The sequence below is a fragment of the Podarcis erhardii genome (genome assembly GCF_964252035.2).
Source record: "Podarcis erhardii genome assembly, chromosome: 3".
Classification (NCBI taxonomy): Eukaryota; Metazoa; Chordata; class Lepidosauria; order Squamata; family Lacertidae; genus Podarcis; species Podarcis erhardii.
This window is the reverse complement of record NC_138507.1, coordinates 2,180,356-2,205,933: the sequence shown is the minus strand read 5'-3', so window position 1 is coordinate 2,205,933 and position 25,578 is coordinate 2,180,356. Positions and strand designations below refer to the sequence as shown.

Below are 25,578 nucleotides of genomic sequence, written 5' to 3'. Positions count from 1 at the left end.
TACAGCAGACCAACAAAAACATGATCTGTCATATTTCTAAGAGAAATATATGTTGATTTTTCATTCTCTGGGGTTGTAAGTGTACCAGTAAGAAAGACATGCCAGCGCTTTTTCTGCTGATGCACTTTTTAAAAAACAAATGTAAAATCTGGGAAAGATACAGCTACAGAAGGAATTTTTATTCCAGTATTCTTGGCCCAAAATGTTTTCATTTGCTTATATGCCTGCAGATCGAAACCAAATACAATAAATGCTGGTGTCCTTTTAAATAGTCTGGATGTTTACAGCAAGCATATAATTTTCCATCATTATGGACGCCAAGAAAAATAAGAAATCATGATAAAAAGAAAAGTTTAATCATACATTTCAGCAAGCATAGACGGAACATCAGAAATGTTTCTTCTTCTTTATTGTACATATTATTTTTAGTTCTTTAACATGCAGATTAGTTCCAGGAAAATGACATGGATTTTTTTAAAATTACAACTCTGCCAGTTCGTACAGTAGAATACAATTCACAAGAATACCCAGTTTTGAAAACTGTCCAGTGATAAGGTTGGTATATATAATAAATCATTCCTTTAGTTGATTGTGAATGTCCTCTGTTTGCAATCTTTCTCAGTCCTTTGATTAAGTTTGCTGCAGCAGCGCTTGCCAATGGGTTGATATTGGAGAGTTTAAGTGAAACATTCAATGCGCTGCCCATCCAAAACGATAACCAGAACAATTTTCACGTTCAGACCTCACTCCAGAATTTGTACTAGGTACTGCTATAGTCGTCATGAAGACCACAGATTTACTGTATGACTGTACAGACAAATTAGCAGATAGTGAACTCATGAATTCCATTTAGTTGGCTCTAACACACTTGCTGCTCAATAGACATAGAGCTTAATACATTTCACTGGAAAAAAATATACTGAAAACACAAAAGGGACATTTGAGGCAAAGTAAGCCTAGTAAGACTGATTGCTTTCAGCAATGTCATTCCTTAGGAAACCTTAAATCTTAATATTGATTTTTGAAAGTCACTGTGACTTGGCCTTGTTTACCTCAAATAGAAAAGCCTTCCATTTGACCCCTGCCATGGTCCTAGGCACTGCTTTTTTCAGGGGGGATGCAGGGGTACGCATACACCTAAACATTTTGTGAATCTAAATTTGGCCTCATTGAGGGGCAGTATTTCAATACAAGTAGGAAAATGAGAGTACCTCTAAACATTTATTTTTTTAAGCAGAAATGGCACACACCAAAGTGTCCCTGGCACATCGTTTTGAGCTCTTTAACATGGAATGTGCATGGGAAGCTCCACATGTTCCCTGGCAATCTGCATTCCATAGCTGGATGAGAAGAAGGAGGCAGTCCCGACTGGAATACGAAGTCACTAAAATCATTCTACTAGGTTGTGCAAGCTTTCCCTCAAGTGTCTGAAGAACTTCCATTATTCTTAGCAGTGAAGCATAGTTCCCCCCTCTATTATTCTGTATTAAAACTCTTATGCACATTTCACTCTTGCAACTGAAAATGTGTTCTAAAAGTGTGACAGAGCAATTACCTGCTTTCCAAGGAGTCCACTCCCTGTGTCTATGCATGACTCGCCACTCTGAGTGTGTGTCCTGATTGAAGGAGCCTCACCTTAGAGACATAATGGGCTGCCTTCTCTGATGGTGGAAAACTAGGCAGCATTTCCGCACCAGGAATGATGATAAATGCTTCAATTACACCTGATACAGTGCTGCACCATAATTACTTTCGCCTAAGGACATCCGTAGTGGATGTGTGGTTTGGCCTCGCAGGAGGCTTTATTTATTTAATAATAATTTTGTCATGCTACAATAGCAGTTCTCTCACAGTTTGGAAAAGACTGCTTTTCAAAAAACAAACAAGGTAAACCAGAATTATTATAATGATCACAGATGGAAGCTAAGATTGGTGAGTTCTTAGCTCAGCTTAAAGGTCACAGTAAGGACTTCCTGGCTCACAGCTCATGGGCATAACTGCTACAGTACCCCAGTTTTCAACGGACACTGAGTGCTTAATTACTAGGAGTTTCTGCCCCCCCCCAAATACTTTAAGTGACACCCCTAAAAAAACCTTTTCCTGGCAAGAAGGAAAGAAAATAGAAAAGAAAGATCAGTTGCCGTTTAATGGACAAAAAATAAACCATATGCTGGCTTCTTTTTGCCCTGCTATGTAAAAGGATATATAGTGATGAACTAAAATTAACAAAAGGGATACTGCATTCTCATCCACCTACACAATAGCCCAAACATCCTGCCATTAATTGCCTAAATGTTCCATTTAGGAAAGAAGAGTAACAATGGGTGGGGGCTGAAAAAAGAGACAGTCAGCCAGTTGATAGTCACAACAAACCAGCCCACTCACCAGCAGACACATGCTGGCTGGAACTTTTATTTATTTACCCCCCCCCCCGAAGGGTGTCATGCGGGGAGGGGGATCACCTTAATATAACATGGTCTTTCCTGTTGCTGTAGCCACATCCATATTAGCAAGCAAGAAAAGTCATCCCATTTCTGCGGTAGGCGCTCTGTCAAAGAAAGAAAATCTGTAATGAATTATCACATCAACTTAAACAAGGAAAAGAGGCAGAGAGCAGAGCAAGGCTTTCTTCCTGTTTTGTAGACCATTCTGGCTGCAATCTAACAGCAAGCATTAGAATGCTTCCACAATATTTCTGGTGAGGAAGCATTAAGCAACCACTTTTTCTATTAAAAGCTCAGTGTGGTTCACAAGTGGCTAGTGATACTATTCCAGGACATGTGCAAAAATATGACATCCTGTTTTGTTAATTACCCAATACATGGGGGTCAGAACGACTATTATTGTAGTTTTTCTATCCTTTATAAATCCATGCAATCTCTTCACTCCAGGAGACTCCTTGACAGAGACTTCATGGGAACTAATCCTAGTCTCCTAGATTCAAATCCATCCACCTTGGTTTTCATATTTTTAATATTGTTCACACTCAAAATAGATAAGCTGTATGTTGAAGACTGGTATATTTAAAGATTTCTACACCAACTTTCAACAAGGTCCTCTAAGGCAGCTTACAAAACCAATTAAAAACATACAAAAGCATCAACAATGGTTAAAAAAAGTTGGATAAAAATCAAATGAGCAGATCAAAAAGTCATTTGATGTTAAAAGGTTGGGGAAATGGGACAGACTATCTTCTGCCTTAAAGCTAGCAAAAGAGTTGACTGGATTTGCTAGAGGAAGGAAGTACACAATTTAATCGCCATCTCAAATACGTTTGTGGCCACCTTTTTGCAGCAGCTAGCTCTAAAGGGAACACAAACAGAGATGATCGTTTTAGTTGACAGACTGGCTCATTTGGTCCCTGACCTTTGGTGGCTTTGCAGGTTAAAGCCATCACTTTGAATTGTGCTCAGAAACAATCTGGAAGGCAATGAAGGTCTTTGAGCAAAGGTGAAACATGTTCCCCACTGTGAGTCCCAGTTTACAACATTTTGGACCAAGTGAAGTTTCAAAGCACTTTTTGGAGGCAGTCCCAACCAAAGATAGCCATTGATCTCTAAGGGCAGTGCAACACCAGCCAATACTGGTTGATTCCCACTTCCATGTCAAACAGCCTGCCAACCAAGAGTAGGACTTAGCTTCCATTTATGAGCCTCCATTCAATTCTTTACTGATTCTGCACACTGATTTAAAACATTCACCGATTCACCTGAACAGAATGAATGGGGCATATTGATGAATCTTTACCCCAGTGGCACATCTGTGCAGCTTTTCATAGATCTTGAATAACAAGGGACAAAACAGAGCTCTACAGAGTTCTTTAGCATAAATGCTGCTGGGTCCTCCCTCTCTGAGAGGCACCTGCCACTTCCAAGACAACCTGTCCATACGCTCTTCAACACATCACCCAAGGAAGACAAGGGTCGACCACTCTGGAAGTAGGTGGTATTTCTGCATTTCTCTGTTCTGATCTCCAGACTGAAACAACTGGCCTGAGTCACTAATGATGAGGGGATGGAAGGCTCAGGGTTTGTTTGTTTTTTAAAATGTATTTATTTATTTAGTGGATTTGTATATCACCCTTCAAAAATGTTTTCAGGGCATTTACTGAAATATAAAAATGTAACAAAATATAAAAGCACACAATCATAATCCAATGACAAAATAGCTATTGCAAAGCACTGGGATAATAAAATAAAGGTTTTGGCTCGTGCAAACTCAACATTGTGGGCACTAGGAAAGTCTCTTTGGGGTGAGAGCACCAAAGGGTTTTGAATATTGACTGTGAGTCCTGGAAGACCTGCTGCCTGCCTTGTTGGTTTTTTTCTACCTGGCCTGGGAGGGCACTGCCTGGACTGACTCCAGCTACAAGAGCTGAGGCTGCTGAACAGAATCTTGGGCTGAGATATTATTTAGGAGGGACTGTTGGGGTTATTGGTCTCTACAGTCACAACAGGCACTGTAACTCTCCAACCCCTGAAGGTACACTCTTCCATTGTCTCCTGAGAGACGGATGCCAACCAATAGTTTTTTTTGTTGTTGCTGTTGTTGATATTCATTTTTTTTGTATCTTTTAAAATCTTATTATATGTGTAGGGCACATTTTCTATTATTTTCCAAGGATGGGTAGAGAACGCATGTGTGAAGCTTCAGTATTCACTTTTTAAAAATGAAATTCTATGCACACTTACCTTGGAATAAGCCCTACAGAATTTTGTTGTAAGTGTATTAATTAATCACTACATGGCAAATAATATAAGCTTGAACATAAGAGCATTTTTTGAAGTAAATAGCAAGACAATGTCATAAAAATTAAGAGCCGAGAATGAAATAGTCAAACACAGGCCAGACCTTAAATGACTAAAAGAGATCCAATATACCACAAGAACCACAAGTCCAAAGATGCCATAGCTTTGCAGCCTGCCCAAGCTATTGGAGTTCACATTACGAATTTCATGCAAAATAACTTATTTTCCTTCTTGACCTTGAAATTTAAACTGTTTTATAACCACAGCAACAACCTTTAACACACAAATAAAACCTTTAAAGCTACTGTGCAGCCTATATTGAGATAAATGAACCTGAGAATAAACTTGGATTCAGATTAAAGTTAAACAGTTGAATTCTCCACAGTTTGGGGGATGAGTTTTTGGCAGCCACACAAACACAAGTTGGATTCAGGTCATAAAGAATCCAGTCTACCCTATGCCCCCTTTAAAACCACACGCACAGCTTTATTGTGGCCCATAGACCCAAAATACACCGTACAACAACAGCATATATTAAGGTGTAACATCGGCCTTGCTAGCCAACAGAGGAGCTGAACATGCTTGGAAGACGGCCTCAAAGCCATTCTGCTTTACTGTGCATCTCAGTCAGTTACAGCTTCAGTAGTTGCAAACCACACATTTACTCAGCAACAATCAACCTTAATAGAAATGTAATGACCTGGGCAGTGTGCAACCACCACTGAACAACAGATCACTTCTGGACTTTAAACATGAGCAGGTATGACAAAGAACACACAAGTGAGAAGAGGAGGAGGTCAAAGTCAACATTTGCTGGGATCTATTTCTTGCCTTCTCTCCTAATCAATGAGGTTTTATCAAACAGTATATAAATTATATGAAATAAAATTGTATTAAATAAATAATATCACCTTATTCATGCAAGCCTTATTCATGAGCCTACGCTGGCTTACAGTGGGGAGGGGCAGGCTTGCAAACCCCACCTCCAACAATTCTGCCCATGCAGAGGTCCTCTTCATTCATAAGGTAGCAAACACTTTCATAGCAATAAAAGGAGGCTGGGCTTAACCTAGCAATAGCTGGTAGCACACGTCAGGTCTGTACAACTTGTGCCCCAGGCTGAGCCATGGCTGATGGCCCTCCGCCTTGCTTCTGCCTTTCTCCGCACGGTTGATGGGCTACATTCACCTTGATGGGTCACAAATTATTTAGATTTCATATTTGCTTTCAATGCACATGGAAGCAGATCAAGTGCAAGTGAGTGTAGATTTGGGAGTCATCTCAAAGTGGACCTATTATATTCTGATTGCAAACATACCACTAGGATTGGGAATTAATATCAGAAGAGTCAACACAAGGGGACGTGTTACCTAATAGGGATATGCACAATCACAGAATACCTTCATCATACTCATATTCATTTATCTGTAACAATTAATGACATTCTCATTATTTGTTTATCTAAATGATCTACGTCACCCCACTGATATTGTATTGACTCTTAAGGCAAGCATAGCATAATTTTGCTTCCTAGTCATTCTTCAATTCCCTTTTATGACACTGCATCAAAAAGCCTTTAACAAATTGCTGTTCCCACTTCCTGGAATTTGTCTGATATCATCATGAAGAAGAAAGAAAAGAAGGTGAAAGAATGAAGGCATCTGCTCCAGTAAAAACTTGAGGTGTGGGAATAGTCCATAAACATTTGCCAAAAGGAGAAAGAAGAAAATTGGTATGGAGTGGACTATCATTGTAAGTTTCTCAGAGGCTACTGTAAACAATGGTGAGGGAAGCTTAAAAAAATGAAACTAAAACAATACTTGGCAGTCACTTTTGCAAAACAAACATACTTATGCAAAGTTCTTCCCATCACTGCCACAAACTTTAATAGACTTATTTTTTCAGAGTAAGAGAAGTTCTGGAAATAAAGTTAGGCTGGAAGCCTGAAGGGAGAGAAGCAGAGAAAGAACACAAACTGCAAAGTTGGATTTTGTTTAAGGATCAGGGCAGAGCATAAAAACATGCAGCCTACTAACATTAAGACCTCCCACAGAGTATTACTGAAGATTATTAGTACAGTATGTAGTGGCCCGATTAGACCCTCCACTAAATAGGGCTGCATACAACAAGTTTCATTTAGCTTACAAACATTTATTTGGAGTTTTCTGCTCTGGCCAGGGCCAGACAAATGAGTCTGTGTCCTAGATTATTGTTATTCCTGACAGACTCTGTTGAGTATTTTAAGGCAAATTGCTTGGAAGAGAAACAGTGTGGTTCAGAAAGCTGAGCTGGGTGGGAGGGGGTGGGTTGAAAGAGCCAGAAGATGATGGGATTTAATATTAACTGCACTGCATTACTTGCTGTGTGGCCTCCAAAAGACCATTCACCCTTTATGGCGTTTCAGTTTCCCTGTCTTTAAAATAGGAATACTATTACTTCCCAAGAGTGTTTCAATGGATTACAAGGCGAATGTTTGTTTAATGCTTTCAAAATATAGCATGTCGTATAATTATTATTTGCATTAGGCCATTTCTCCCCATTGTTTCTTATGGCTAGATACCAGGATTACTGAAGTGGATGTTGAAATAGGCAGCTACTGGACTCCAGACAGGAGTGGAATTTTCATGTAAGCAACTGAAAAAAGTTTGGAGAAAAATAGATATATTCCATTAGATGCTGCAGCTACTGGCTACTCAGGCAACGATTCCTCTTTTTAATATTATGACAGGATAAACACCTATATATTGAAGCAAGCACATATAATTGCCTATCTCACGTATGTTCTATGAAAGGTGTGTCCACATTATTTCCTTCACATTTGATAAACCTTGTTTGTTGGGAAAGTAACTCATCCAGTCCTAAGCTTTTCTTGGGCCCCATGGCCCTTGAGTGGCAGAGTCTTTGGGTGTGTCTCGTTCTTTTACTGCTCAGGCTCATTAATGCCCCATGTGCTCAGTTTCCACTGAAGCTCTTGTTCACCAGAGCAGTGGGAGGTAAGAGGAGTTAAGGTAATGCACCAGGGGTTGCCAGTGGCGGAGATGGGAAGAAATAAAAACCAAAAGAAATATACTATTTCAATCAAAGTCTAAAATTTGTAGAAGTGGTTTTGGTCTCAATATAGAAAAAATATTTATTCAAGAAACTCCTACTCGGGTGCGAACATCCTACTTCTAGTGGGATTTTGTTTGGCAAAGTCCTGGGCAAGAGTGGAAGCTAATACAGAACATGTCTATAAACAAATATATTTATTTAGCACAGATTGAGACATTTGCTGGAGTATTTCAGTGATTATGAAGTGTAAACTATTTCCTAGAGTGGTTTCCTTTTGTGATTCTGCTAATTTATTCAATCCACCCCATTCTTTATGCAGTGAGCGTTCAGAGCTATTTTAACCACTCTGATTGAAATGTGTGTTGGAGGCACATATGTGCCCACATTCAAAATGGTCTTGTCATTTTTACTCCCAGAATAGAGGAAAGAGACTTGTACCCCACCCCTCACCTCTGCCAGGTGAACATGTGCTGAAATGTGATGAACGGCGATAGGATGCAAGAATTGGTTAAAACAACAAACTCAGTAAGCATGTGTTTTTTGCACACTTGATACTAGGAAGCAAAATAAAGCAAAAACCATCAAGACAGTGCAGTCAACATATTGTCAAATACATTAAATTCCAAAATGAGCACTTCTGTTAATATAATAACAGAATGTGATGATTCCCAAGAACAAGGATTTAAAGAAGCATATTGCAGAACTAAATGAAAATCACATATTCCATGTATGTTTTGTAACATACGTCACTCTCAACCCTTCTACGAATCCTGCTGTCGCGAGCTGAAATCTGAGGTTTTGGTGTGTTCAGGACCATAGAACAAAGCATCGCCACTACAACAGCACTGATCTCGGCCAAACTGCAGCTCCCTTTTTGCTTGTTGGCTTTTGATTGCAAAGCAGTTTGTGGTAACTCTTGAATGTCAAGCTCATATTTTTAGCCCTACAGTAGCTCTGAATTACCTTGGGTTTGTGGGTTTTAAAACAGACTTTTAACATTACTGATGTGGCATTTTGTTTTCAGTAATTGATATTAATTTTCAGGTTGCACTTCTGGTTTCAATCTGAGAAGCTCTCAGAGGACTGCAGCTGAAAGGTTCACAATAAAATGGTAAGGGATTGTTTTGTTTCCTTTTAGCTTTGGAAAAGTTTTAACTGCCATAGACTCTCCCAGTTTTGCTTGCATTAAATTTGCCCCTGCACAGTACAAAGCACTAAAGTCTGTCTGGCTGAAACAATTATTTTGGCATTTCTTTGAGTAGCCCATGTCTAGAATCTGGTGATAATCAACATTTCTGCAAGCTCAAGTTGATACATTGGACCTGTATTACACACTTTAAAGTGACTACGAAAACAGCCGTCATTTATTTATGAGGAGATCCTATGCCAACAGCAGATGCTTTCCATATGCAGAGCATAACGCCATTCTGCCACTCTCCATTGTTCTTACATGGTAGACTGTATCCAGCGATAGCCTAACTGGTCACGACAGCAGCCTCTGCTAATATTGCGCAGCTTAGGACTTGCCAGTTCTCCATAGCTTAGCAAGGAAGAAAATGCTCAGCATAGCCTTTTCCTTAGAGCCAAATCTTAAAAAATAAAAATATAAAAATCACAAGCTGTGCTCCTAAACAAACTGAAATGGCAAAAAAGGGTCTCTTTTTTGAGAATGTGTACGTAGACTTGGATTTTGAACCTGAACATGTTATATTTAAGATGTTCTTTTAGAACCAGGGTGAGCTCAAGAGCCAGGGTGAGCTCAGATCATTTACAAGATCCTGGGAGAAAGTTTCTAAAAACGTTCTCTGAATGTTAAAAGACATGACCAGTTCTACTACGGACAGCTTAGAATTCCTATTTCACTTAACTTCACATGGTTATTAATATGATTAAGACAAGAAGTTCCTAGCACTGAGATATGAGGTCTGATATGGGGTCAGAAAAAGTGTATAATACTAGCAGACATTATTAAAACATTTTTAGACAAAACATGACACATTTGTTTTTGCTGCGTACAACTGTCTTCCACACAGCACTGGGCATGCTGATGTCAGACACACGTCCCCACAATGCCCACTGCCAAAATTTGTGGGTGCCCAGCCCCCTCACTGGGAATTTGTGGGTGCTTGAGCACCCAGGGCCCCTAGGGCCCGGCCCCTATGGCGAGCCCTGGGCTCTTCAGTTTCCCCTCCCTTTGCCTCCTCTGTGACTCCTTCTTTACTCTTTTGGTATTAGAGTCCTACAAGGTTAGTGCACTAAGTGAGAAGACCACCCAAACAGCTACAGTGGGACCTCGGGTTACATACGCTTCAGGTTACATACGCTTCAGGTTATAGACTCCGCTAACCCAGAAACAGTGCTTCAGGATGAGAACAGAAATCATGCACCGGCGGCACGGCAGCATGCAGGAGGCCCCATTAGCTAAAGTGGTGCTTCAGATTAAGAACAGTTTCAGGTTAAGTACAGACCTCCGGAACGAATTAAGTACTTAACCCGAGGTACCACTGTACAGCCATTGCTAGAGCATTGAACTTCAGGGGCTCAATCCACCAGGACACTGCCTGCATGACCATTCCCATGGCAGAGTTACACCCACCCCACCCACCCCCACACCATATATATTTCCCACAAAATATACAATGTAGTTTTTTCCAAATAAAACATTGCAAAAAACATAAACACTCCTGCCTGAAAAAAAGTTACAATGGGAAATTGCAAAAGCTAAAGGAAATGGAAAATCTGCAACTTATAAATCAAATACCTGTGAATGAAAACTACAGTGGAATATTGAAAGATTACATTAAATTTCCAGTATTCACAGATCAATATCATATTTAAGATTACTGAATTTCACATTTTCTAACTCAGATTTTATCTTCTCTTAGGAACTATACAAATTATGAAGGACATCATCATCATCAACTTCTTAGAAAAATTATACTATATTCCGCATGAAACACATTTGAAAGCTACAGTTGTACAATGTTCCATCCTAAAACCACTTCCTTACAATCTAGACTATGTAAAAACTAACTGTTTTCAGGGAAGATTTTGGAGTTCCCTTATTGCTGCTGCTGCTGGGGTGGTGAGTATTATTATGTTGTGGTCTTGTTGTCTGGGCAGCCCAGGATCCCTCCCCCCCACTGCCCAGGCTTCCATCTCGGACAGTGCACTTTGGTGCTGCTAACACAACAAAAACAATGCGAGTTACCAGTTTCTGCAACCACAGCAGGTGCTGTGATTCTCCAGCAGTTTGACCTCACCCCCAGAAACACACCCCATTGTCTCTCAAGATTCCAACAATGATATTCTTTATTAATTGCTTTACTTATAAAAATTATTCAAAGTGGCTTACAAACACATTAGAAATTCTAAAACCAATTACAATAAATACACTCACAAAACACATCTATACAAATAAAAGAGAGTTCTAGCAGACCCTGACCCAGGCCATGAATACTTAAAAGCCTTCCAAACTAAGGGCCAAAAGGAATGTTTTCGCCTGGTTCCTAACAGTAGACCAAGATTGCACCAGGGGAGCCTCTCAACAAGTGGGAGTCACCAATGAAAAGGCCTGTTCTTGGGTTGCCACCTCCTTTGGATGCGACATGTGGAGAAGGGCCACAGACTAGGATTGCAGGGCCTGAGCTGGTTCATGCGGGGAGAGGCAATTATGGAGGTACTATGGTCCTGAGCTGTTTAAGGCTTTATTGGTCAAAACCAGCACTTTTAATTGAACCCAGAAACTAATTGGTAGCCAGTGCAACTGAGCCAGGTTTGGTGCCACAGCACTTACAGAATCAGAAAGGATTTGATCATTCCCAGTTACTGCTGGGAAGCAAGACTTTTAATAGCTACAGCAAAAGGTATGCAAGTAAATAAGGTTCCACATTTTTTACTCTCTGGCGAAGGGTATGGACAGTCCACTAGGAAAGTGAGTCTTAGATGTATCTGCTACTTTATGATTCATGTAGAACCTTTTTATTATACTTTGTATTTCTGAATGCCTACTCAAACAGTTACAAGTTCAGATGAAGCTACGTTATTAATCTCAAGAAACCAAGACCTTTTTGCCCTGAATGAGAAAGGAAGAAAACTGTTGGTACTCAGTCGTTCTTTGGTTCTGTGGAAGCCACAGAAACAGAAAGAGAATAAAGATGAATGTGAAAAAGGATTAAGTTTAAAAAACAGACAAAAACAAGTCACAATGTAAAGCAACCAATCATTGAAAAAAGGATGCTTTTCTTGCTCTCTGGCTTTTAAATAGAATCACAATATTCCAGCAGGCAAGACTAACCACTGTATCTTTAAGACAGATAGTCTCCTCTCAGGAGGACGACAAGCTAATTATAGTGTTCCTGCCAGAGGGAACTCACACATGCAAACCATTATGTAAAATATAAGGGGTTTTTTTCTTCAAGAATGCTCAAGATCATTAGACATGGTTTTCTCAATGCTAGAAAATCAAGCCAAATATGAAAATAAACAGTTTCAAGTATATGCAACATAATTCCCTCAGTATTTATGGAAATATAGTAAAAAGAGTCCTGCAAAAATGTGGCTTGACATTTCATGATGTTCGGTTTTTTTCACCTCTGTTTTCAACATCTAACTTCTTGTACTATATCATTTCAAATTTAATTGTATTTCAGAAACAGAGAGAGGGTGGCTTTAGCTTTGGCCATTCAGTGGAGAACATGTCAGCCTAATTTCAGCTAACAAGCAGCAGGAAAGCAACAAACACTGATGAAAATGAAAGTCATTATAAATTACATTTAGAAAATAACGGCTCTGAGTGGGGGTGGGTAATGCCGGATGTATGGTACAGTGAAATAAACCTTTGCTAGGACTATCAGTGCACAGCACTGCTTTCCTTAATTTTTGCTGTTATTTAAAGGCCAAGGTGATGACCTAGTTAATTTAACAGCTAAGTACGCAAACTGATAAATTCCGCTATAAGATAAGGGCAATCTACCAGCAAACTTTTCATATGAATAGTTGTAGGAAAAAGGCATTTCAGCTCAATATATATGTTAAAGCTATGGAAAAATATTTTAATTGCAACTATCCTTTTCCTCAATTGCACCAGGATGCAAATCTGCAACGGCCTGTTTTGTTTGCTTTTGTGCAAGGCACCTAACCCTTCTCGACATTCCATCATCTTCCTCTGCTGTGGAACACGGGTGTTCTGCCCACAAGGATAGTGCTGTAACCAGCAAGCAAACCCCTAAGCAGCACTGCCAAACCATTATTCATCCAAGCGCAGTAATAGTACGCTTGATGCTCAGGATGCCTTTGGTGAGAGGATCTAATCCAAAAGGAAATAACAGTCATCTTACTGAATTTATTTTCAGCTTCAGTTGGGAAAGGATTCAATATAATGTTTCATCTGATGTTGAATTTGCTACTTTAATCCCAAAGTGGGGGGAAATTGCAATCAATCTAAAATGCAAGGAATGTTATATAGAAGATTAAACTTTCTCATTCTGAGAATATTGGTGGCATTTTTATTTGACATGTGAAAAGCAACACTGAATGATGTTGTTAATACTAGATCTTATGTTCTAGAGCAGTGATGTAGCTAGGAAATGTTAAACCTCATACTTAATGGTCTTATTGGGGGTTTCCTTTAGATGGCACACAATTAACACCTCTTTTCTCCCCCTACCCAACCCTTAAATGCTTTACAACTGTTTCTACATTCCTGATAAGTTGAAGCAAAAAGCAAAAACAAAACTGTTCCCCAATCCTGATTTATTCTCATTCTCTCTCTCTCTTTCTCTCTCTCTCTGCAGTTCTGCGTCTTCATGTCACTTTTATCACACCACCATCTTGAATACAGGATACAGACTAAAAGGAGGGTCCATGAGAAGTCTGGGGGGGGGCAACATGAGAACAGGGCCTTTTCTGCAGTGGCTCCCCATTTGTGGAATGCCCCCCCCCCCAGGGAGGCTTGCCTGGCACAATCAGGGCAACACAAATGCAAACACAACATGCTGGCTAATAACTGGTAGTGGATATATAATTAATTACAATGTCATTCAAAATATACCAATATGCCACTTCAAAATAATGTATACATCATATAGTACATCTCACAGAATATACAAGTGACTGTAAGTTGTTGTATATATAGGAGTCAAATGAGGAGTCAAACAAGTCAATGAATGGCGAGGAATGCCAAGCCATCTCTCAAAGAAAGACGTCCTATAATTATCAATGAAAATTTTTCATACTAGTGGGAATCTTGCTAGTGGATCAGGGCTCACTGGATAAGTGGAGCTGCTGATCAGTGAGCTGCTATCCAGTGAGCCCTGATCCACTAGCAAGATTCCCATTAGTATGAAAATTTTTCATTGATAATTATTCGCTGATGAAGACTTTATTCCAAAACAGTGAACTACTCCGGACACACTGTCCTCTTGAGACTTCCTTTTAAGATTTCTGAGGGACGTCTTCCTTTGAGACTTTTATAGGACGTCTTCCTTTGAGAGACGGCTTGGCGTTCCTCGCCATTCATTGACTTGTTTGACTTCTCATTTGACGTGGCGTATTAGTATATTTTGAATGACATTGTAATTAATTATATATCCACTACCAGTTATTAGCCGGCGTGTTGTGTTTGCATTTGTGTTGACTGTTACATTTTGCAACACAGGGTTTTGTGTTTGGCACCATCAGGAGGCAGGTTGCACCAGACTTCCTGCACTGTCCTTACACGCATAAAATACACAAGTAAGCTTGTCTGGGCAAACAACTTTTTGGAGGTTTGCTGACCAAGCCTCCATGTGAGAGTAGACAGTCTAGTGAACTCACGTACGTCAGAAGGCAGGGCTGCTGCTCTGATCCCACACATCCTGCTCAAGCACATTCACACACATGCTCTCAACATTTTTTTAAATAATAATCTTTATTGGTTTAAAATACAGACATAAACGATCATTTACAGCAGAAACAAAGAAAGAAAAGGAGGGAAAAAGAGTCAATATAAAGAAAGAAAAGAAAAAACTGTATACAAAAAGAAACTACATCTTTTCAAATAACAATTAAATAAAAATTATGAATATAAAACTTCCAATTGTCCTCATTATACTATTTATGCTGTCATTGTTTTCTCACACAGCTTTATGTTATATCTTATTATTTTCATATAATCCGACAAAATATTTATTACATTTTTTTCACCTACAGGTATCATTCACGTTCTGCTAGTATGGTATTATTTGTACAGTATAGTCTTAAATATTCTCCATTCTCCATATACTTTCTGATTTAAAGTTCCTCTAACGCTTCCCGTCAGTTTTGCTAGTTGCAAGTGTCTGCCACTCTGTTATCATTGGTGTTGTTTCACTTTTCCAGTTTCTCGCCACAAGTATTCTAGCTGTCGTAATTGCATACATGAACAATGGTCTTATATTCTTTTTAATTTCTGTTGGCAATATACCTAGTAGAAAAATCTCTGGGTTTTTTAAAAAGGTAAATTTAAATAATTTCTTGAATTCGTTGTAGATATTACTCCAAAATTCACAGATAACTACACAGGTCCACCACATGTGGAATTATGACCCTATATCTTTCTTACATCTCCAACAAGTTGGTGACCTGCCCTTTGTACATTTTAGCAAGTTTTAAAGGAGTCTGGTGCCATCTGTATAGCATCTTCATGGTGTTTCCCCTAAGATTATAACATGCTGTTTATATAGATTATAACAATTTAATATCTACCCTCCACAATCTTTCCCATTGTTCCATATAGATATTGTACCCAAAGTTTTGCACCCATCTTACCATCAGTTTTAACTTGTTCCTCTGTTACTTCCCATTCTAAAAGGTAATCATAGATTCGTGAAATATATTTTCCTTTTTTATTGATTATTATTATTATTATTATTATTATTATTTCAAATTTGGATGCTTCTTTCGCAAGACCTTCTTTCTTATCTATACCCAATTTTTGGTTTAACTGGAAATATTGTAGCCAATCCAACAGGTTTTAATTTCATCATATTTTTTCAAGTTGGCTTATCCTTGTCAACTTCTACTAGTATTCAATACGTAGGCCACTCTCCTTTCATATTTCTCTTTTTAACTGCTAAACCTTCAGCTGGTGATGTACCCCTGCGGACATCACCTGCTCTGAACATGTCAAAAGGGCTCAGGCAGTATCACAACCAGGAAATCTTTGAAAACCTTGAAACAAAAGAGAATTTTCTCAACTAAACCAGAAGGCAGGAATAGTTGGAAATGTTACAATCAGGTATTTCTGGGTTTTAACTTCCATGTGATGACATAAAGCTAAGGTGGAAAAAATAGTCTGGAGTTGAAAATGATTTAAATTTGCCAACTCCTAACTTTTCTGGGAGTTTGCCAGGCTTAATTTGGATGTTGGCATTTCAAAGTTTGCACAGCTCTAACTTTAACCTGCTGCAGCCTAAAAAAAAAAGGAACTGGTAATAGATGTGAAAATATTCCACATTAATTTAGCACAACTGGCAGTCTGTTTCCAAGAGAGCAAACCACAGAATCAGAATTTTTTAAAAAAATTGTTTCGCACCAAAAATGGGTGATGGTGATACTGTGACCCTCTGAGGAAAAATATCCATGAAATATTGGACAGGAAAGATATCCTACACCACAGATCAATAATGATTGCAAGAAGAAATAGAGCTGGTTTTTCAGAGTAGCACTTTTAATTATTTGCACATCTCCACATTCAATAGGTTCCCCACACACCCTGTCTCTATAAATGTTCAGATGGAAAGCTCGAGCAATTGGAATAAATTATGTCCAAACTTCATCTGCGTTGTAGGGGTTTTTCAGTCAGAAGACTTACTGTTTACTATATATCCTGCCTACTGAAATATGCAGCAACTCTTTGTAGTGCAGCCATTGCACTCTTGAATGGTGAAAATGTGTAGTTAAGTAGTTAGTGCCTAAGAGACCCATAGAAGGACCTTGAAATAAATGAACATATTCTGATAAATGTGTTGATCAGGAATGCCAACAGGCCTCTCAGGACTCAGGGCAGAAAATCAGTTTTATTCAGTAAAAATGGTCTTTTTGTCCTAAATGAAAAGCAAGCAGAAATGCAGAGCATTCATCATCATAACTACTTTTAAGCCCCATGCCAACTAAAAAGGTGCTCTTATTAAGGCCTGGCTCTGTATAGAAAAGTGCAATCACTTGCCTTCTCCCTGCCTCCCCAGCCCACACAATTGTGCCCTTACAATGAACTGAGTGTTTGATGGCATTCATTCTCTGCTTGAGGTGACTAGTCAGAACATCACTTGATTCAGGCTTCCCCTCCCCCCAACCTGCGTTCTTCTCACGTGCAACGTCCTCCATCCTCCGTCCGCTGAAGAGAGAGTTGTGTGGAGAGACAGTAGGAGAGAGAGAACTTGGGAGCAGGAAAAAAGGGGGGATTTATAGGTTTTGAGAAGGTGCTCCCCACTTTCCATGATTTCACTTATGCATGCAGGGGTCTGGAGCAGAACCCCTGTGTAAATGGGGACGGGATGGGGGGAACACGCCTGTAGATTTTAGATTTTAGATTACTTTTAGGCTTCTGAATGGACACCAATATGCTTTATTTCTATGCTGTTTAAAATAAAAATACACACAAGGTGCACACACACAGCCCAATATCTCATATTTATTGAAGGTTCTGAATTCTTCTGGGGCCACACAGGGACCTCTTAGAAGGGAATCACACCAGCATTTTCTACACAGAGAGAAGACCACAGACAGTAAACTCAGTATTTTCATGCTCCTACAAAGTTACCTTGACTCCTGTGGTTGTTGCACCATAATATAATAACACTCATCTCATAACCAGAGACTACAGACAACAGCCTCTTCATTTAGTCAGAGCTGCCACTTTGTAAACTTTTAAGTTACCTCCACACAAGCAAGCAGTCATGTGATTACATTCCAGCACTTTGGTACTACTAGACCACAAACAATGTCTACTCACTGAACAACGCAAAAATATTGCAAAGGGACTGGATACTTTCCAACTATGTATAAGACCAGTTATTGGAAGACTGCAAAGATCATAAGATGGGTAAAAATGCCACACTAATCCAGGACAAATAGTGAAAGATTGCAAGAAATACACACACACACACATTCCCTTTCCTATCAAGCTGATGAACATAGGTTGTTGCTGCTGTTAGCTGGGAACCCTGTCTTATGCATGGTAATCATATACTCACAAATGCCTTATTCATTTCAGAGAAGCAATCCCAAGCGAATCTGTTCTTTCCATGAAAGTAGGCTGGGGAAATTACAGGTACAATATGTGCACTGCACTGCAGGCAGTGTTATGACGTTCTGAATTTTATGTAGCAAGTGTTTTCTACCAGGTTCAAAATATCTATTTACTACTATAATAACAATAGCTATTACTACTACTACTACTACTACTAGAATCATAGAGTTGGAAGAGACCCCAAGGGCCATCGAGTCCAACCCCCTGCCAAGCAGGAAACACCATCAGAGCACTCCTGACATATGGTTGTCAAGCCTCTGCTTAAAGACCTCCAAAGAAGGAGACTCCACCACACTCCTACCACACTCCTACCACACTCCTACTACTACTACTTGATTATGAGTCCCACTCTTCCACTAAAAATACCAAAAGCAGCATACTTAATCGTTATTCCATACAATATGAACAGTAAAAAGTTTTAGATATAGGTAGGTAGCCGTGTTGGTCTGCCGTAGCTGAAACAAGATTAAAAAATTCCTTCCAGTAGCACCTTAGAGACCAATAACAAACTTAGTTGGCCTCTAAGGTGCTACTGGAAGGAATTTTTAAATTTTGTTTCAGTAAAAAGTTTGAAATACTTAAAATTTCATTTGGGGCACCCAGGGCAATGTCTTTGCTAGCAACATGCTCGTTGTGACACCAGGAGGGGTGAGGTCACTGGTTCCTCCCCTCAGGGCACCATCCATTAAGGACCAAACTTGTTTCTATCTGCATCAGGGGTCGGCAACCTAAGTGGCCCACGGGGGTCGTTTAACCGGCCCATGAGCCGCCTGCTCAGCGAGTTCCTGCATGCTATGCTAAACCGGCGCAGTGCAGCGATTCACTTCCGTGGAGCCAGAAATGACGTCTGCGCGTGCGCAGATGCCAAAAATTGCGTCTGCACAGACGCTGGAAATCACGGGCATGGGTGCTCATGCGCACGCACAATCCGGTCCACAGAGGGATCTCTGCTGGAGTGATCTGGCCCAGGCAAGGTAAGCCTTGCCGCCCCCTGATCTGCACAGCCCCATCCCAGGGCTCATTTCCTTGGTCACAGAAATGACAAAATGCTGGTAGGATAGAACATGTGGGACCAAATTTTTTAAAAGCCAGAACTAAGCTAAAATGTAATTAGGTGAGCATTTTGACTTCTGCCTTCATCCATAAAAAGCTGGAGCTTGAACCAAGCATTGGGAGCCAGGGTGGCAGCTTCCACACTATGAAGGATGGAAGGAGAGAGTTCCTACGTGCTGTAAGAAGTTTAGCTAAACGTTTAAATATTATCCTCCAAGTTAAGGCCAAAATAAGTAAATCCAATTGTGCATGGGTAGGAGGGAATACATGTTTGGGCTAGAGAGAAGCAGAAAGAGGAAAATATTATGAAACAGCATTCCAAATTATTCATCATGAGAACACATCTAGAAAGTAACCTTGAAGTTGACAGTGTGTGGGTGACTATTTACCACGTTCCTCTGTGTAAATGTTTCTTATGAACATTCTATCTCAAAAGTTATTTTAAGAAATCAGCCTCAACAAGGAATGAGTCATAAGATACCTTATCACAGGATAAAGGAGCAACAGAACTTACGAGCACCAGTGTAGGATCTATGGAACCCCTCCAGGGGAAAACACTTCATAACCTTTCAAAATATTTTTGCGCAAAACTGTCCTTTCCCAGATACACAAACATTTACAAGATTGCTTTTTGGTTGTTGTTTTTTAAACCTCACTAGTAGCCGTTGATCATCAAGGTCTTGAAACTGTTTTATGTGCAAAGAATGGTAATATAATATGGCACATGACATTTCAGAACAAACACAACTCCTGACTTGTATATTATCTCTGGGATGTTTGGGTTGTTAGGGGAGGGATGGTACTTCTGGTTCTCCTTCTGGGGTAGTTTGTTCACCTTTGGTCCCCACCCTGCACTCAGCTCTCACTTGTGGCTCCTAGAAGCAGTCAACCCTGGAAAATGGCTTTGATTGCCCGGCTAAACCAGATGTGGGTTGCTGATGGGTCTCAAACTCTCAGTGTGATTCCCACACTATCAGAGATTCCCTCTGTGTGCAAAGACAGGTTTCAGCAGATTGAGTGGATGCGACCAATAGTGGATCCAATGGTCAAGGTGGTGGTTTCTGCATGTGTTGTAGAGAGGGACGGGAGGAAGATGGGGTCATCAACCTGGGAAGGTAGCCCATCTGGGAGAAGGAAGACAATGATCCTAAACCTCTGCTGCTCAAAAGGCTATACTCCTTTTGAGAAATAGGCACCTGCTGCTTTGCAGGACATCTTCGGGAGAAGAAAAGGCTAAGGAGTAAACCCTACACAAATCCGGCGTGGAGTCCCTAAGATGGTTGGGTGGCACCTTGTACGCCTCCTTCCAGCAACTCCTGCAGCCAAGCTGGTGCCAAGCATATTGCTCTGCTTTCCTTTGGACCCTTTCAGCGAGGCTGAGGGGGGGTCTGGTTGTATGGGCAGCCCAGGACCGCCACACACACTCTCCGGGCTTGCGTCCTGGGGAGCTCCCTTGGGTGCTGCTAACGCAGCAAAAAGCTACCAGTCTCTGCAACTACAGCAGGCTCTGCGATTCTTTTTTCCTTTCTCCTCCTGTGATGAGGCTGCATTTTAATGTTTTAATGTTGTATTTTAATCTTGATTTTAAGTTGTATTCATTGAACTCGTTTTTATTATTGGTTGTTAGCCGCCCTGAGCCCGGCCTTGGCTGGGGAGGGCGGGGTAGAAATAAAATTTATTATTACTATCCTTATACTCTCCAGTGGTTTGACTTCACCCTCAGAGCAACATATATTTGTGTTTTTATATTGTAAACTGCCTTGTGATCTTCAAATGAAGGGCAGTATAGAAAACAAACAAACAAACAACTACATACATGGATAATGTTTATCTTTATATGTGCCTGTGGGAATATGTGGGTGGATAATGAGACGTGAACAAATTTGATACTGCAAATGCTTCCATTACATTGGACCCAGACATCCCCACAGCTGCATATTTAATACCCATATTTCCATAGCTGCTTAATAATAAAATATATTAGTTTTCCAAATTACCCATTTATGACCTGATTTTGAAGAATATTATGTATTTATTACTTTTAACATAGCCAATATATAGAAAACAAGGAAGCAGCATAAGTAGCTCTGTCGGTTATTGTTATTATTATTATTATTATTATTATTATTATTATTATTATTATTATCATCATCATCATTATCATCATCATCATCATTAAAAAGAGGTAATAAAAGAACATGTTTTGTAACATTTTATAACAAAGTAAAGTTAAAATTTATATTAAGTTTCCTCGGCTCTTTTTATTTTAGTTTTCCATTGTGCCAAGATGTGGTAATTATTGGGCAATTACAACTCAGTTGTAATACTTGGAAATGGGACAATAACATTCAAAACTTGATTTTTCTTTCTCCTCACTTAAATTAACTTAAATTAATTGTTTTGTTCACAACATACAAACCGCAGGATACAAACTGTGCACTGTGTCCACAGTGGCTTTTCAGTGGGTATGATTACAGCTCACATACAACAAACTCACAATGGATGCAGGCACTATAATTATAAGGGTGTAAATCTTCAAACCCAGTTTATTTTTTCCATAAATATTATCTATTTTTCTTCACTTTTCTGCATTTTAATATAGGCAATCACTGCAGCTATTTATACTCCAAATATTTTAAGTATATTTAATAGTCATCTCAAGCAAATATTTTCACAGCTGTACAGCAATATAAAAGGGGGGAAGCCACAAAAATGTGTATCAGCACTTCTCCAAGCTGAAGGATGGGGTTAAAAACTGTGACAACTGCTTATATAACACAGAAACCAACACAAATGCATTTTTCTTCAGGTAAGGCAGCAGAACTAAAGAATCACAGCAACTATCAGGCATTGTGAAAAATGCCAGTGAAAAATGCCAGTTGTCTCCACGCTGAGACCAGATGTGAATGATTGCCACAAATCTGTGGAATAAACGTGGTTCTTAAATCCTCTTATAATTCTGCAGCCACCATGAAACTTTACTAAGTTTAAACTCTTTGGTACATAAACATCAATATGAACAGCAGGTGATGAGATGTAGAATTGTTGAAAGTTAAAACAAATATATTTATAAAAATAATATAATAGAATATCTTGTTTACAAATTTTACGCACACACACATACAGAGAATATGTAAGACTAGAAGCTACTAATAGGTTTTAATAGTTTCTTGCATTTTATGGAAGCAGTTTATTCTTAACTAAACAAAAACTCATACGCCAGTTCGCCTTTTCCTAACTCCAACTCATAGGTGAAGACACAAAGTTCTTCCTCTGGTCAGGGACTTATGAGAGGACTACAAGTTGCAGAGAGTCCCTCAGCTGCCACTCCTCTGTTGGACAGAGCTCTGCTCTTTCTCAGGCATATTTGCTCAAGCTTCCCCTGAAGTCCTCTAGAGTCTGGATCTCACCAATGAGATGTCACCCAACTCTAGGTCTTCCAGGTTCCTCAGGCCAACTACCTTCTGCTATCACTCTGGGCAGAAGGTGACCCTGAACTGCCACATGCTATGGTGACGGCCCTTTTTTATACAGTATCTCACCAATCGCCACAAGTATCTCCACACCTGCTAGTCAATTGGCCTACCAACGTTCCACAACTGGCCTACCAAGACTGGACCTTTTGAATCCTCCTTGGCAGCCAGTTTGATAGCTGACAGATCAAACTGAACTACTAAGGCTTATTTGTAGCAAACTTACACACTAGCAGTTATTTTTAAAGTGGGGATTATTTTTATATTGAAATAACATTTAAAATATTGTGCCTCACACTTTAGTGCTCCACATGCATAAATATATATAATGCAACAACATTTAAGGAGAAAGCTGGGAGAGAGTAGAAGCAAGCTTTCAAGGGTTAACAAGAACACTTGGGAACATGCTTTGCTGCTGCTTGAGGCTCAGGTGGCCTGGGTGGTGCAGAATGCCTTCCATCAGCTTCGGCTAGTGGCCCAGCTGCATCCCTATCTGGACAGGGGCAGCCTAACTTCTGTCATCTATGCTCTGGTGACCTCTAGGTTGGATTACTGCAATGCATTATATGTATGCCTCTCAAGACTGTTCGGAAACTTCAGCTGGTGCTGAAGAATTCAGCAGCCAGGTTGCTCACTGGACTGGCAAGATGGTCTGAGCATCTCGCACCGATCCTGGCCTGACTGCACTGGCTGCCAGTTAGCTTCTGGGTCCAATTCAAGGGGCTGATTTTGACCTATAAAGCCTGAAACGGCTTAGGTCTCCAGTACCTCAAGGATTGCCTCTTTCCGTATAAAACAACCTGAACTCTGCAATCATCATCTGAGGCCCTCCTTCGTGTGCCTCCTCCATGAGAGGTCCGGAGGGTGGCAACACGAGAAAGGGCCTTTGTGGTGCTTTCCTCAGGGAGGTTCGTCCAGCGCCTTCATTATACATCCTTACATGCCAAGCAAAAGTCTTCCTCTTCAACCAGGCTTTTGGCTGGTTCAATGGCTTTTTCAATGTCTTGGGGGGGGTGTATTGTTTTTGTCTTGTTTTGGTTTTAACTATTTATCCTGGGGGTTTTTTTTATTGTGAACCACCCTGAGATCTTTGGATATAAATTTAAACAGTATATAAATGTAAATAGTAGTAGTAGCAGTAATATTTGCTCCGAGATGTGTCCATAAGCCTGCCATTTCGGAGGTGGTCTGTTTTCTAACTTGGTTTTATCTGTATTGTTTCTGAGGGTGTTTAAGGTATTAGGGAAATACTGTACTACAGTAAGAGAGGGTGCTGTTTGCCATTTTAATATTGGTTCAGGGACAATATGGGTGCTCTCCAGCTGCAGTGGCATGATGTGAAAAAGTTCAAGCTCTTTAAAAATAAGCAAAATAGAGCTTAAGAATTTAGGAATTCGGGTGAATTGCTAATGCTGTCCTCTCAGTCTAGCGCTACAAATCTGACCCACAAGGAATGCAGCTGGTGCTCTGACATGCATGTGTTATGAAGGCCTGGACATCCTGAAAGGGACAGCCACCATTCACATACTGACCTGTTTTGCACAACACAATAAGCCAAACTATGGCTTACCAGGACTGGATTTACAGTCTCCCTTTTTACTGTTGTTCTGTGCTGAGCCAAGCCAAGGTTTAGCTCAGCGTGAACCCGTGTGAACCCCATTCAGTTCTTCCTTCACTAACGATGAGCAACCCTTGGCTCCAGCTCATGGATAATGAGGAAAGAGCTTAACCAAAAGCCCGGGTTCACACAACACACTGAGTCAAACCTTGGCTTAGCTCAGTCAAAACAGCTGCAAGCTCCTCTCTGGAATGCCACATATTTGTGTTCTCCTAGTAAGTTATACCCTATGGTTTAATATGTCATGCAAACCTGGTGAGTGTGTTGTCTTGATAGACAAGCACTCTTGACACATTTCATTATAAATGTGTCTCCCACTTTCTCAGTACTAAGCTTAAGAACTTTCTCATACGCAGGTGCTTATGTTTCTCCACAAACAAGATTTGGATTTTTTAATTTAATTTTTAAATAATGCTTAATTTACACAGTTGCATTCATGCATCCTACATCCTCTGTTAGTCTTACGTGGCATGAAAAAGAAGAAAGTGGAGACCTTGAGAAGAGATCATGAAGCAGTCGGATTTATAAAGCAGCTAGGCTTAGTTTTTGCTGACCCATAGTGAGTAGGCATATGGCTGAACAGTTGAAAAAGCAGAAAACTCAAATGCAGTTATTTTGAAAACAATGAAGGGAGAAGGAAGAGGCACAGGGTCCTGTCACAGGAAGGGGATTAAATGGTTGCCTGCTGTCATTTTTTTATGGGTTCAAGCGTAGAATATCATCAAATATCCAGACTGTAAAGATACACACTGCTCCGTGAAAATTAGTTGTTTGTTTTCTAATTTTAGTAAGCCTGTGCCAAAATCACTGGGCAGTATGAGTGATGTCCCTCTGCTCATGGACGGCTCCTTGTTCCACGTTTCTCCCTTTCGTCCTGAGTTCGAGCATCTTCAAAACCCATGACACTTTTGGTAAAAGCTGTTCTCCAATTGCAGCACTTGCAGGCCAGTGTTTTCCAGTTGTCGATGTTTATACTACCGTGTTTTTCGCTCTATAAGACACACTTTCCCCCTCCTAAAAAGTAAGGGGAAATGTATGTGCGTCTTATGGAGCGAATGCATGCGGGAGGCTCTTCTCAGAGCTCCCTTTAAAGAGCCACGTGGAGCATGTGTGTATCCACCAGATGTTCTTTAGTTCTCTGGTTCTTCTTTGAACCTCAGCTTTAGCGTTGGCATAGGTTTTATTCTTAGTGGCACAGTTTCTATCTCTTTGCATTTTATTGTCAATAATGTGTTCAATCTCACAGTCATTCTAATCAAACCAGTCCTGGGGTTTCTTGGTTTGGTATCCAATAGTTTGTTCACAGGCTGCAATAATGGATGTTTTTAGCTTGGTCCAGTGTCCCTTGATGCTATCAGGGAATTC

General features: G+C 40.1%; 1 protein-coding gene across 5 annotated transcripts in view; it reads right to left on the bottom strand.

Moving 5' to 3' along the window:
- Window positions 1–392: 392 nt before the first annotated feature.
- SUPT3H (SPT3 homolog, SAGA and STAGA complex component) overlaps window positions 393–25,578 on the bottom strand; it is a gene marked incomplete at its 5' end in the record, with an annotated part of 237,683 nt that continues 212,497 nt past the window's right edge. For 4 of the 5 annotated variants that reach the window (XM_081855668.1, XM_081855667.1, XM_081855669.1 and 1 more), the window contains one exon: window positions 393–2,548. In XM_081855668.1, the coding sequence (XP_081711794.1) occupies window positions 2,507–2,548 (42 nt within the window). In that variant the 3' untranslated portion in view covers window positions 393–2,506. The remainder of the gene's footprint in view (window positions 2,549–25,578) is intronic. The other variant, XM_081855666.1, reaches the window with a different exon arrangement.